General features: G+C 40.6%; 3 protein-coding genes across 6 annotated transcripts; 2 read left to right on the plus strand and 1 right to left on the minus strand.

Annotated features, from left to right (window-relative positions):
* The first annotated feature begins 1,056 nt into the window (after window positions 1–1,056).
* On the plus strand, window positions 1,057–2,934 carry LOC122412515 (WD repeat domain-containing protein 83). 3 transcript variants are annotated; one of them, XM_043422094.1, is made up of 4 exons: window positions 1,057–1,343; window positions 1,472–1,715; window positions 1,882–2,108; window positions 2,455–2,934. In XM_043422094.1, the coding sequence occupies exons 1-4, from the start codon at window positions 1,277–1,279 to the stop codon at window positions 2,811–2,813; spliced, it is 897 nt and encodes a 298-aa protein (XP_043278029.1). In that variant the 5' UTR covers window positions 1,057–1,276; the 3' UTR covers window positions 2,814–2,934. The 3 variants fall into 3 exon arrangements, with proteins under 3 accessions (XP_043278029.1, XP_043278031.1, XP_043278030.1); XM_043422096.1 differs by having other exon boundaries at window positions 1,059–1,343; window positions 1,509–1,715; XM_043422095.1 differs by having other exon boundaries at window positions 1,060–1,374.
* Window positions 2,935–3,718: 784 nt separating this feature from the next.
* Window positions 3,719–7,861, plus strand: LOC122412513 (dnaJ protein homolog 1). Of its 2 annotated transcripts, none has more exons than XM_043422090.1 (2): window positions 3,719–3,937; window positions 5,886–7,861. In XM_043422090.1, exon 2 carries the CDS (start codon window positions 5,903–5,905, stop codon window positions 6,971–6,973), a length of 1,071 nt encoding a protein of 356 aa, XP_043278025.1. In that variant the 5' UTR covers window positions 3,719–3,937; window positions 5,886–5,902; the 3' UTR covers window positions 6,974–7,861. The 2 variants fall into 2 exon arrangements, with proteins under 2 accessions (XP_043278025.1, XP_043278027.1); XM_043422092.1 differs by lacking the exon at window positions 3,719–3,937 and adding an exon at window positions 5,639–5,662.
* Window positions 7,844–14,040, minus strand: LOC122412511 (A disintegrin and metalloproteinase with thrombospondin motifs adt-1-like). Its single transcript, XM_043422088.1, has 4 exons — window positions 13,603–14,040; window positions 13,308–13,520; window positions 10,849–11,630; window positions 7,844–9,875 (listed from the first exon to the last, which is right to left on the minus strand). Exons 1-4 carry the CDS (start codon window positions 13,774–13,776, stop codon window positions 8,807–8,809), a joined length of 2,238 nt encoding a protein of 745 aa, XP_043278023.1. The 5' UTR covers window positions 13,777–14,040; the 3' UTR covers window positions 7,844–8,806.
* Between the last annotated feature and the right edge of the window lie 189 nt (window positions 14,041–14,229).

Genomic DNA, 14,229 nt, shown 5'->3' on the forward strand with positions numbered 1-14,229 from the left:
AAATTAAATGATAATTTAATTCTCACTAAATGTTTTTTGTTCAATGTTTTTATTTTCCGATATTTTCATTAAATTTTCATTACAGGAATATTTTTTAGATTATTATAATAAAATTCATTATAAAAATGTTTATTTTTATTTAAAAGTATAATTTTAAGCAATATTCAATGTTACGAAGGAATATAGCGCTTCTTCAAAAATAGGGGTTTTTAGGGGGATTTCAGATGGATTTTGGGGGGGGACGGTCCGTAGGAGTTGGCAACACTGCTTACGTAGCGAATAGTCCAAACACGACCAAGCGTAAACGCGTGAACGTAAACACGCGACGAACGAAAACAAACCGAACGAATTACCCAAAATCTATTCGTAAATATTCATTAATTGCCATAATTATCAATACACAAAATTGTATGTACCGAACCGTTGAATAAATTATGATCATCCAAAATTATACATTATTTGTGGCGCTCTAATATTTATATATTAAGGTATTTTTATCAAATTTTAATTAATATTTTTTTATTTTTAACCTGGAAAACTACTTCACCGGAAAAAGTGAGGTAGTGACGTAATATGATAGAACATTTTTGAAGTCGAAATATATTTCTGGTGGACATTTTTTAAATTATTTATTTTCATGGTACAGTCGTTACAGTTTATACATTTACGAATAGAAATGTTCTGGTGGAGTTGATATGTGGTAGCTGTGCAATCAAAATTAAATTCATGGTGTAGTTGTATTTGGTCATGGTAGCAATATGAAACTTGATTTGTTGGGCGTAGATGAATTTTGGTATAGATGTTTCTGGTAGAATTAAATTTTGGTAGAAATGTTTCTGGTCGAACTGTAATATGTCGTTTAACACGAAACCGTTAACACGATATTCAAGAGTTCTTGAATTCAATTACCAACAAAATCGAGAGAATCTCTATCGTCGAATTCGAATCTTTCGAAGAAAACAACTCTAGCGACATCTGTATTGAAATTTGGAACTAGACCCCGACTTTTGGCTTTTTGGCTAATGCCCGTTTTCTCCAACGTTAATCTGAGGTTAAACTCGGTTCATCCTATCTCGAAACTATATGAGAAAAAAAATTGAACTGAGTTTGAACCGCGTCGGAGATAAAAACGGCCATTAGCGTTATTAACGCTGTCAGCGTCCAAATAGAATGTACCCAACATATAGTTGACAGTTTAACATTTGACAGTCAAGTCGGAGTCAAGTGTCGGAGCACCTACTACGAAAATAATGATCGTTAGCTGGTAGTGTGAAAAATGTCGTACACGCTTGCGAACGAGATTGACTGTAAACAAGGAGCCATCAGAGCTGTCAGATTCAGTGGTACGTCTCTATAACGTCACTTCATCTCCAGGTGAATAATTAATACATTGAATTTCGCATGCTTTGAACCTGGAGAAGAAATGCATAAAACCATGAACCTAACCTTATTTTCATACGAAATGAAACAGTCGATGGATCGTACTGCATAACCTGCGGTTCTGACAGGAAATTGAAACTATGGAATCCGTACAGACGAGCATTGTTGAAGACTTACGGCGGTCATGCGGATCAGGTTATGGACGCGAGTGCGGCCTGCGACAGCGCTCGTATAGTTTCCTGCGGTCTAGACAAATCTGTTATCGTTTGGGATGTTGCTACAGGAACGCCGATGAAGAGACTACGAGGGCATGCCGGACCTGTCACATGTGTCAGGTATGTCCGTCCTCCTCGATAATCACTTTAGAGATTTTCCAATAAAATACAAGATGGATTCGAGTAATTCAGTAGTGAGAAATTCTAGAAGCTCGCGCAATATCTTTGCAGGAAAAGTATAGTCTGAATAAAAATTTAAAAATCGAGTTTTTTTGACGTTTCTCAGATTCAATGAAGAATCTTCTATGATCATTTCTGGCTCGAGGGACAATTCTGTCATGTGCTGGGATGTTAGATCAAAACAACAAGATCCAGTTCAAACACTTGACGAAGCTAAAGATGCTATTTCCAGTGTCAGAGTGAGCGATCATGAAATTCTTACAGCCTCCTTCGATGGCCACATAAGGAGATACGATATTCGAGTTGGTGAACTGTCTGCTGACCAAATGCCAGGTACGTTAAAGGAATGAGTAGACCATGAAAGCAATTATTTTCTCAGTTTTTTCCAACGTTCCCTTATTATTTCATAGTGTCATTTGGTTTATCATCTTTTAATTATTCTGGTGGTATCAGAGCTGTTAGCAATCAGTGAAAAAAAGTGTAAAAATAGCTTGTTAATCATAGTGGATAGCGAAATCTAAATTTGGACACAGGTTGAAAAAACTTTGAGTTTATTAAATGAAACATTTTTTGTGGTTATAGAAATATTTTATTTTCACAGTGATTCATTTTTATATTGATCTTCCCTATGAAAATGTACATTTTATTTTTTTTTTCAACAATTATCTTGACCCAACAGACGCTGTAACTTGCGCAAGTTTCACGAGTGATGGACAATGTGTATTGGCAAGTTGCGCCGATGGGACAATCCGGCTCTTGGATAAGGATTCGGGTGAATTATTAGGAGAATATGACGGCCACATAGCGAACGATTTGTGTCTTGAGTCAAGCGTCGACAACCAAGATACCCGGATAATTTCTGGCTCTGGTGATGCCAAACTTTGGATATGGGATTTAGCGACACAGCAAGTTATTTGCAAGCTAGGAAATCAACCCGATTTTCCCATAGTTTCAGTCAGCGTTCATCCTCAGAAAAATAATTGTATACTAGCCACCGGAGGAAGCAAAATCTTCATGTGGGATGAGAATCCGGAATGAATATTTTTATTGAAAGAAAAAAACCCAGGAAAAAATGTATTCTACTCGATATGCAAAAAATATGTTTGTAAATTTTGTATATAAAAATTCCTGACATGGCGGATGGTTTGCTACTGAATAATACTAAAAAACTTTAATTTTTCCTTCACCCTCGAGTAAATATCTTGAGATAGCACACTTCACGCATCATACTCAAAAATGAGGGAATCGCTTCCGATTTTCATTGCAAATATGTATTGATTAACACGGAAATAACTACATTAATTATGTCGTTAGAATCATAAACTTAAGGATATATTGCACAGGCGATACAATGTTGCCATGCTAAACCATGCTAAAAACATAAAAAAATTCAAAATGATGAGAATTTTATAAAATTTGGTGAACATATTCTTTAGTGCCAAATTTGACAATACAAATTTTTTAAGATTTTTCTTCTGTACAGTTATCGAGTAATTGATCACTAAAGTTCACGTGTATAAGCATAGCGTTTCCATATATATAGGTATACATTCCGGGCATAAGAAATCTGCTTTAATGCGTAATTACTCGATAACTAAACAGAAGAAAATTTTGAAAAAATTTGTGTTTTCGCACTTGATGTTGAAGAACATTATCACCAAATTTGATCAATTTCTAATTATTTCGACTTTTGTATCATTCACCCTTAAACAGTTGAAAGGATGGAACTACCGCTGGTCAAGTCGACTGCATGAAAATTTAAAAAATTCATGAGGAAAGTTTGTTCCAGTTTTTTCCGTCGTTTGATAGAGGGCCAAAATGCGCCGTACGCTAGCGCCGCGGTCGAGAAAGGAACAAAGTGTTATTCGTGGCTTCGGGCCAATTCTCGAAGGTTCCGGAAGGTACTAGAAGCTGCGTTTCTATATATATACCTGCGCAACCTACGTGACGAGTTTTAGTTCATAACGGAACGTTGAAGTGTAAGCAAGTGTGTCTTACGTTTGTACAGACTTTGTACTATTCGAGAAATTACGAGAACAATTTTAAAAGATTGAACAAATATAATTGAAACAGACTGATTAGTGATTACAAAATAAAATTGTGAGTGAAGGATACAAGAACAAAAAATAAACATCGAGTGCGCGGATAGTCTCATAATCGAGGTGGGTATTTTATTAGACCCCCATTCAACCCATTTTTTTTATCGTATCATTATCTCCCCTCCTCTCCTTCCTTTTTGTGCAAATATGTCGCAAATGAGAACGATCCGCAAGTAGACTCGCAAATTCCCATGGATTGATGCGATATTGAACCGAGGTTTTGGTGCGTGCCACGCATATGCGTAATATATATTTATATATGTGTTCATATATATATAAATATAAAAATATTAATCGTGTGGGAAAACCGACTAGTGAACGAACTTTCGGGTCCTCGATCTCGCGCCGCGGACATGAGTCAATTTTAGAAACGGTCGCGTGTCCGTTCTCTCTCTCTCTCTCTCTCCATCTTTCTCCTTCTGGAAGAGACACGCACATAACGCACACCCACCCATTCAAATGAAAAGATGGGTCTCTCCGATCGCCATCATCATTGCCTGAAATATACTCGTGGGTGTTCATCGATGACCTCGGGATAAGTCGCGTTTTCATCGAACAATTCCGCGCGCAAATAAGAAACCAGCCGACGGGCTGACGGGAACGGGAGGGGCAGAAGGTGGCGACGAAGACGAGAAAGAATTATCAAAAAAAAGGAGGAAATAAAATGAAACAAAATCGTCTCAAATAAAATGGGGCACGAGTGAGAGTGTACATTATTTTTATCCGAATGACGGCGAGCCCGAGTCTCTGTGCTCTTGATATCCCGATAATATATAGATATATCTTCAATGCATACGCTGCATCTATATATACAAAAAGTGAGAGAGAGAGAGAAGGATATAAAGAGCCTCGATCGTATTTCCGCGCGCGCGCGCGCGCGCGTGTGTCCTTTGCGAGAACGATCGCGAAATAATGGCGAGGCCGCGTTGAGCACCCGCGTCGCGAGACTGTCAAACACTGTTTTATTTCTTATTTTTTCTTTCATCCTCCCGTCGTACTTGAAATTCTCTCATACGCGTGTTTGCCCCCAAATATAGTCATAAACCTGTGCTTCATTGACGTTTCACTCTAGCTTGACTTTTGCGCTTTACTCCCGAGGGGAGCAGCCCCCCACATCTCAACATTAAATTGTTATAAACACTCTCATCATATCGCGGTCAATCGCATTCCTCACACAAAAAAATTCATATTTTTGTTGATCGTAATACTAAATTAACTTTTCAAAAATGTTTTACTCTTTGAGACTGTAAATAAGGAAATTTGAGGGCTGATCATCGGGCGAATGATCAATAGAAAATTCGTAATGTGTCAAACTGTGACGAGCAGCTAAAATCATGAATTCTTTCAATATATTTTATTGAAGTGTTTTTTCTTGTTGAACAATACTTCACAGCGAAACATTCATTTTTTAAACCATCCTGGACGTTCCCAATTTTATTCTATGACTCTAACCTCAATCTTAACTAATTATTTCCTGGTTATCCATTTCCCGACAATTGACAGTTATTGCATTACTGTGACACACTTGACAGGAGGAACCTACATTTTCGTTGATTTTAACCTCTTAAGGACGGGGATTTTTACGTTGAAGTCGACCTTTTTCACACGAAATTTGCGCATAACATCGATGAATTTTTCAAGTGGACCGACCAAAGTAGTGGTCGATATTTCCGACCAGATGCGTCATTTAATGATTAGGGCGATCTATCGGTTATGCGGATATAAATTCGGTTCGATGTTTTGTTTTTTCGGGAAAATATGAAATTTGAAGAAACGAGAATCTTCTAGGTAGATATATTTTCGTCAGGAAATAGAGGAAAATTTAGGTCTTGTTGAAAATATGAATCGTAATCGAGAAACACGTGAGACTGTTTTCTTTCGCGAGCTCACGCAACTGATAGAGCGCCTTGAGGTTGATTAACGCAATTGAAAGTAAAAGTAAATCTGCCCTAGAATAGTTTGTTATGTTGTAAGTGCGAATATAAAATGAATAAATTATTCTTTGTTACAGAAAACCGTAAGAACAAAATGGGCAAGGATTATTACAAAATCTTGGCAATTCCGAAAGGAGCGAGCGACGACGAGATAAAAAAAGCCTACAGAAAGCTTGCTCTGAAGTACCATCCGGATAAAAACAGGACAGCAGGTGCGGAGGAAAAATTTAAGGAAATAGCGGAAGCTTACGAAGTGTTGTCAGACGCGAAGAAACGGGAGGTGTACGACAAATTCGGGGAGGAAGGATTGAAGGGAGGCGCGTCAACGGACGGGGCTTCAAAGGGTTACAACTATCACGGAGACCCGAGAGCGACGTTCGCGCAGTTCTTCGGGTCTGCATCGCCGTTTAATACATTCTTCGAGTTCGGAGGTCCGGGAGCTGGCAACAGAGTGTTCAGTTTCCACGGGGACGACATGGACATGGAGGATCCGTTTGGGCTGCGAATGGGTCAGCAAGCGAGGCAAGGAGGCGGCGGTCCCGGAGGAGCGTTTCGTTCGCACTCTTTCAACTTCGCTGGGCCGGGAGCCGGTCGATCGTCCGGAGGAAAAGACAGCGCCCAGGATCCACCGATCGAGCACGATCTCTACGTAACTCTGGAAGACATCGCCAAGGGTTGCACGAAAAAGATGAAGATTTCGAGGCGGGTGGTTCAGCAAGACGGAACGACCAAAAAGGAGGACAAAGTTTTAACGATAAACGTCAAACCGGGCTGGAAAGCAGGAACGAAAATAACTTTCCAGCGGGAAGGAGATCAGGGGAGAAACAAAGTGCCCGCTGACATTGTCTTCATCATACGGGACAAGCCTCATTCCCTCTTCAGGAGAGAAGGCAGCGACATTCGGTACACGTCGAAGGTCAGCCTGAAACAAGCCCTCTGTGGCACCGTCATCGAAGTACCGACTCTCACCGGCGAAAAAATCCCGCTAAATCTAACCCGAGAAATCATAAAGCCCAACATGGTCAAGAGGATTCAAGGACAAGGCTTACCTTTCCCCAAAGAACCCTCCAGAAAAGGCGATCTCCTCGTCACCTTTGACATCAAATTCCCCGAGTCATTGACGCAGAGCGCTAAGGACATACTTTACGATACTCTGCCCAATTGAATTTCCTCCTCGTAAGGATTCTCGTTCCCTCGGACGAAACTCTTCGAGAGAAGGCGTGGGAAGGAGGGAGAGCGAGAGGAGGCCAAGCGAAGATCGACAACAGAACTAGTGTACGTTGTAGTACATAATTATTATAAACGACGAAAAAGTGACAAAGGCATACACGGGCCAACTTGTAACGTTGCGCTTTCGACTTCATTTTCATTTCTCGATGAAGCAACTCGGTCGAGATAATTAAAGGGAAAGTGCGCGCATCATCGGCTCGCCCGAAATCGTCGATCGAGGCAGCTGCTGCTGCTATTACTACCTACTTACTATTATTATTATTATTATTATTATTATTAATATTATTAAAATGCTCGATCGGTATCGTTTCAACGTATTCCGATGGATTGATTTTCGTCGAAGCTCTTCTCTTCCTGGAGATTAAACACGAAGAGATAGTAGAAATACGGCGTGGATTAATCGACGTAACGGAGCAGAGGAACCTCGAACGATCCAGGACAACCGACAGTCTCTATGGAGGTCCGAACGTGATTTTGCGAGTGTGCGTGGGTGCTTGTGAGATTTACGAACATGTAAGAGCGCGGTGCGTGCTTGAATGAATCATTGCTCGATTGTATAATTTGTATGAGATTGAGAGGTGAAAAATTGTTTTAAGACTCCCGTTCGAGGAGAATGTGTATAATTGAGATATGAGGTACGAATAAATATATTATCAGAATCGTTTGAAAAAGCGTGTCTCTCGAGCGAGAGATCCTTTGTAAAATGAAAAAGGGAACTTTCCGCAGTCACGAAACGGTTCGATCGCTATGATAAACAAATGGTTTTTTAATTATTACTTTTTTGTTTTCAAATGACAAATACACATTTTGTTGTCAAATCGAATGATTGTTTTTATTGTTTATTCGCTATCGACAATTGTCAATTCTTAACGCATCATTATAACGTAGATTTTTGTTTTTCTTGTGAAAACTTATAATATTCGTTATGTTTACACTATTTGTGTATCAAAGTGTGGTTCATGAGCGTTTTGTTTTGTCGCAAACGATGATCATCACATGCCGCTGACGGTGATCATCATCGCGACCCTCCTCGTCTCGCCGTTTTCACGAGATTTCGTTTACTGCGCTACTCCGATCGAGAACCACTCCTAAAATAGTAAGCCAAGTGGGTGACGTCATCTGGTCACATACATTCGCGCGGTCCAGAGTGCACACACGCGCACCGTTCCTCCACCCAAGTGGGAGTCTGCGAGATTGTTGTACCTTCTTTTTTTACTAGACCAGTCTTCGTAACCGCGGTTCCAATGTTTTTGCGATTTTTCTCCGCAAATAGCTCGTTCGGAATATTTTGTGAGAAATGTTAAAAGAATACGGTGTTCAGTGAACGAATTCTTATGAGGATAAAAATCAATGAATACTAATTTGAGCCGTTTATTATCGATCACGGTTTCGTTACTTTGGAATCTTCGTTGTGCCATTGACCCTCCCGCAGCTCTGCCGATCAAACTGAGCTTTAAAAACACTCTAAAATCGATTATGCCTCATTTCGTTTTTCGTTCTTTTATCGAATTTCGTATTAAAAAATTTCTATCCTCTTTCCTTTGAGAAATTAAATATTGTCTTATTTTTTTCGATTCTAATAACTCTCTTATAGAAACCGTAAAAAAAATCTTCCGACTAGTTTCGGTTCTTCAGTTGGTTAGAAACCGTGTTTCATTATTTTTCGACTTCATTCACTCCTTTTTCATTCATTCTGGAGTCGCGCTAATTCCTCAATAATAAATTTATTACAATAGTTGAGAGAATAGTTCACGTATTTTTAACTTTTTCACAAAATGAGCGAGATAGAATTGTCAAGGTGATTCGGAATTTCAAGATAGTCCTTATCGCTCCAAGAGTCATCGTCGTCTCCGTCGCCATTAAGGTCGTACTCCGGCTCAGAGTCTTTGTTATAATTGTCATAAAATCGAAAATCTTGAGGTAGACAATGATGTCGAAGGCAGAAATAGTCTCTTTCGCGTTGATCCCGATGACACCACGTACCGTCTGGGAAATAGGGGTCGAGGCCAAGGTCGTAGAGCGGAATTCGGGGCGTGTAAAACGAGGCGATGTCTGTTCGCCGACAGAAAACAGCGCAAGCGAGCCAAGGCCTTAGGGTTTCGTGGGGGGCTTGTAAGCCGCCGCCGTTCGGATCAATTTCGGGTAAGCTTAGGGCGTAAAACTCGCATCTTTTGCCAGCAAAATCGGCTGCGGGGATTCGTTTGCCAGCAGCGCAGATCCGGTCGTCTTCGCAGAGTTCGACCGGGTGATTGTTGGCCGAAGATTCTTCGGTGCAGTTCGTCGTTCGTCGGCCGTGGCGACAGCTCGGTGGACCTTCATTTCGGACGCCTTTCGATCCGACGATACATCCGCTCTTGCAGGGTCCTTTTTTCCATTCGCTCCCACCCGATGATTGTGGCGGGTCTGGTGGATTAACTGCTACCGGACTGCACTCTCCGCCTCGACATTCGCTCCCTCGAGCGCACAAAGTGCCTTCCAGAGCTGGTCCGGCGTAGAAATATCCGGTACGATGAGGACTTTTGCAACGAAGCGCCTGACAAGCGTTCTCCAAGCTCACGACAACCGCATCCTTGTCCCTGAGCAGCAGCTCGCACTGCTTCTTCGCGTTCCATTTTCTGCCAGGAAAATTTCCATATCGTGCTACGTGCTCGATCCTACCACGGTCTCCCGCTATTCCCTCGTTATCCGAAAGACAAGGCTTCGCGTCGTACAACCCCAGAGCAACTTCTCTGCTGCAACTCGACCAAATCGTTTCTCCTTGAGTACCACGACTCGGTGACATTATGTAGCCGTCCTTGCTGCACGAATTGTCCGAAGAGTCGTGACGCATCCCCAAACTAAAAAAAGACAAAAAATTATTGTCAACAGTGCTGCGGTGCCACAGTGTCAAGGTTTTTTTATCGTCCTCGTCGATCGGTTCAACTGCATTTAACTGAACACAAAATGCTTCTGGGAGTTGCTTCGAAACGGAGTTTCAATTTTTATCGTTCATTTTCAAGAGCGTGTATCTCCGACTTGAATCCCTCAATTTTCATTTGAAACGGATAATTATCAAACCTCAAAATGTTCTCGAATGATTTTATCAAAGAACGAATCTCGTTTTGGGTTTTACACAACATCTAGAAAAAAGCTTTATTTTTATGCGCTCAGAAAATTATTTTTATTCGTCGAACAAAGTCCCATTCAATTGGGCAAAAGCGTAGTGAATTCAGCGATATTTTATTCGGCAAATGATCTGCTCTATTTGACAAAAATCAGTGGAATCCCATTTCCGTATTACTCAATGTGGTTTTCTTCGATAAACAAAATTTCATTGTAACCGTGTGATTCTGCATCACGGTCTAGCTGGAGGCAACTGCGGACGAACGGCATTGTAAGCCGTACAGTAGGTGCTATGGAAGACTAAAAACGTAAGTGCAAGCGTGTGGCGACTCGACATACTCTGAACCAGCTTCGGTTGTGATGCGAGAGCTTTTTGGCTCTGAGGCGAATACTTTCCAGTGCTTTTTTCCTCGGTGAACGTTTTACGGTTACTTTGAATGTGAAAACAATTTCTCGACATAACGGGTAAGTTGTTTCGAATGGAAGATTTCATTTTTCAAGCAAGTGAGAATTTCCGAGAGTTCAACGACGCCTAGAAAAGCGACAAATTGTTGTAATTTATTTCTGCGAGGTAAAACGAAACCTGGATCGAAAGTACGATGGATCGAGTAAAAAAATGTCACTGGATGACGAAGTTGTTTTCAATGCGTTTAATGAAAACGCCGTAAACGAGAGTCCCGATTTGAATAAATCGAAAATTATAATTACTTGTGACCAATTTCGTGCGCGGCGATGAAAACTGAGGTGAAGCCAGCGGATGGATAAGGTTTTCCGAAGCGATTAGTCACCCCGAGCTCGGCAATGACGCACGAATAAGTTTGATGGCAGAGGCCGTTTACCGGAGCGAGACCCATCGTAATTCCGTTCTTCGTGCCGTCGGCCTCGAGGGCGTAAAAATCCAAGCCCGAGACGTACAGTCCCATGTCCCAGTGCTTCGGATCGTCGTCGCCTTCGGGATTATGAATGGCCGAGTAGCGACAGAACGAATCGAGGAGACGTTCCCGTTCGCCTTCGTGATGGGGAAGATCGAACGGCTGAGTCCTCATTATTTCGAGACGGACGAGCGCCAAGTCGATTTTCCTGCCCAAACTCGGGTGGTAGTACAACGCTTGGACACCGTTTATATAAGCGAGTAGCATGTCCCGAATTTTCAATTCGCTCTTATCGAAAAAAGGGTAAAATAAATTGTAGCCAGCCTTGTCAAAAAAGAGAGCCAGTTCTATCGTCGTCGTCGTCGTCGTTCGTTGACCTTGAGCCCTCGTTCGCCCCGACATTGCTGCACCGTCGTTGCCAGAAGCATTCTCGCTTTTTCTCGCCACTACGTTTCTGTAAAAACTCTCGATTCCATTTCCATCGGTTCCAAGAAGCAGCTCCGAAGACGAATAAGCTGACCTCTTGACGAGATGGGCCGATGCCGAATTAGCTGTGTACCCCGAATCTTCCAGCGGCGTTATTTCGAGCACTTGATCTTCCAGCCACACAAGGGCACTCTGCGATTTACAAAAATTCATATCAGATTTCAATAAATACTACGAAGCTTAACATCGTATGAGGAAATTGACCGAAAAGCGTATTTCGCAAGACAAAAATATTATTTTGAGAGCGTGTTGTTACGCTACAAAAACAACACTCGAGGGCTCTACCTTAATTAGAATTTTTTTTAAATCCATTTTTTTTATTGCATTTTTCGAAAGTATGTACAAAATCTCCGAAACTATTCAACCGATCCTCACCAAAATTTTACCACGTGTTCTTCATGACTGTGGCTATAGCGCGTATCATACGAATTTTGAAATTTTCAGCGGAACTATTTTTTTTTTTTTTTTGCAAAAAGCGATGAAAAAATCGTGCTTTTTCGTAGTTTTGGGAAAAAAGGCCGCCATTTTGTCATTTTTGTAAAACCAAATTTTATTTTTTCGATCATTCATTCCAGAGATTTTATCAACAGCGCTTACCCATCTTTTTTTTGGACATGTTTTCTCCCCTATTTTCTGTACGAAAACAGTAAAATAAAAATAAAAAAAATTCTTTGTGTTTTTTTAAGTGTATGCATTTTTTAGGCCTAACATTTTTTATATCCATATTTATACAGGTCAAAACAAATTCGTGAAAATAGTTTTTTTCGCCCGTCTAATTAGGGTAGACCCCTTAAGAGAGTCCTTTTCCCTCTGCATTGGTTCAATCTTTCAATTCGTCTCGAACTGTTATGGATTGTGTAGTCAAATAGAGAAACGAAATGTGAGGTCTTTTCAAGGATTTTTATACAATTTTCGAGATAACAACAATGAACAAACAAAAGTTTATTTTCAAAAAGGGAAGGCGAAACGTGCGCGTATCTTATGCTCGAGATTACTCGATTTCCCTTGACTTCTGAAGTTGATTTCAATATGTCAATAATGAGATCGAATATGAGTTACATCGTTTAAAATATCAAATTTTAAATTGAATTTAAAATTATACCTAAGTGAATGAAATAATTGAAAAAACGAAAAAAAATCTTCAACTCTACCATTGTTTTCGGATGAAAATAGAAAAAAAAACGAAAGGAGCACACAAAGCACGTTTCCAAGCCTTCCAAGGAAAAATAAAATTGAAGGACTTTTAAGGAATTTCAACGATTTCAGGACTGATAAACTGCTAGCCTCAAGTTATTCTAAGCTACCACGTGTATTTTTCATAATGTAATTTTTAAAGAACGAAGACTCGAGGCATCAATTCGATAAAAGTACATTTACGGATAGGGAGTCTGTATACGAGCTACACAAGACACGTTTACCGCAGAATAAGCACCGACATTCTAGCTATTTTCAAAAACCGTATCTTTTATATTTATGTGATGATGATTTGATCATTTGGAAATAGATTTTAACCTCGAACCACCGAAACAACAGCTGGATCGGATTTTTGTTTCGAACCGTTCACTGCGAGAGAAAAATACAACGATCGCCTATAAGAAATCCGGGACTGAATATTGCGCCAAAAAAAATGCAACTGCAATATTGTCTAAAAATGGGCAGTTCGATGTGGAATCAGAGGGTCGGTAGTCAATTTTTAGTTGGATTTGTTAAAATGCAGAAATTACGGTAAAAAGGGAAAATAATGATGGGATGGGATAAAAAAAATATTTTTAAAACAAAAATGACAGTAAAAAGAAATTGTAAACTCACGACATGACCAGTTCCTCGGCACAAATTCGCAGCTGCGGTGCTCGTGCTATCTTGATGAATATAATAACAGAAGCGTGGCGTTTCCAACTCTTCCACTTTGACCGATTGACCTTCGTCGTGTCGCCACACTTGGAAGGAGGGTGCGACGAGCTTTCGGTTTATTTGTAATTTGAGTTGGACGTTTCGCCCGAATGCGGTGAAAGACAATGGTATCTGCGACAATGCGATTTTATACAGTTAACTATTTTCCCAAATATTCTCGAAATGTGTATTGTTTTTTTTCCGTTTCGCAAACCTCATCATTCGTCTGACCAACACTTTCGGAACTGGACAACAATGGCAAATAAATGACTTGAGCTTGAGCGTCTTCCAACAATCCGACTACGGACATGCCCGATGTCGTCGCCACTGCCGCTGCTGCCACCATCATAAACTTGGCCATCGAAACCGATGACCAGCCGAGTAACATTGCTGTTAGGGGGCTCGATCGAGTTTCCGACTTTGTTGCGAGTCATGCTATAGCCAAGCGAATGCGACTCGGTTATATACCGAGTCGATCTGTATATGCCGGTGCCCATATATACGCGTGTCATTGACTCTTTATCACTATTTTTTATAGTTTGCCCATTTTCTTTGATAATATAACGGAGTTTGCGCTATGAACTTTTTTCACTCATAAATTCTTATCGCAGTTTCATCGCAATTGCATCATCCGGGCTGTCATAAGTTTACAGTAACATCGATGCCTGACCTTCTCTGGCTTTTGTCTTTTGCAGACGGACACCATCGGGGTTGATTTTCCCAGTCTGATTACGACGCTGTGTTACATTTTAGTGTATCTCGGTGTGTTAACAATATTTTTTGTTTGAGGCTTGCGTCGTCCTATCAACAGTCACAACATTTGCGAAATTCCGATCACGTT

This window comes from Venturia canescens, chromosome 6, assembly GCF_019457755.1.
Source record: "Venturia canescens isolate UGA chromosome 6, ASM1945775v1, whole genome shotgun sequence".
NCBI classification, from domain to species: domain Eukaryota; kingdom Metazoa; phylum Arthropoda; class Insecta; order Hymenoptera; family Ichneumonidae; genus Venturia; species Venturia canescens.

Coding starts and splice junctions, on each gene's coding strand:
- LOC122412515 (XM_043422094.1), top strand. CDS start 1,277: ATGTCGTACACGCTTGCGAACGAGATTGACTGTAAACAAGGAGCCATC. Junction 1,344..1,471: donor CAGAGCTGTCAGATTCAGTG/GTACGTCTCTAT, acceptor GAAATGAAACAG/TCGATGGATCGTACTGCATA. Junction 1,716..1,881: donor GGACCTGTCACATGTGTCAG/GTATGTCCGTCC, acceptor GACGTTTCTCAG/ATTCAATGAAGAATCTTCTA.
- LOC122412511 (XM_043422088.1), bottom strand. CDS start 13,776: ATGTTACTCGGCTGGTCATCGGTTTCGATGGCCAAGTTTATGATGGTG. Junction 11,631..13,307: donor GCCGAGGAACTGGTCATGTC/GTGAGTTTACAA, acceptor TGTAAATCGCAG/AGTGCCCTTGTGTGGCTGGA. Junction 9,876..10,848: donor GCGCACGAAATTGGTCACAA/GTAATTATAATT, acceptor GTCTTTTTTTAG/TTTGGGGATGCGTCACGACT.
- LOC122412513 (XM_043422090.1), top strand. CDS start 5,903: ATGGGCAAGGATTATTACAAAATCTTGGCAATTCCGAAAGGAGCGAGC.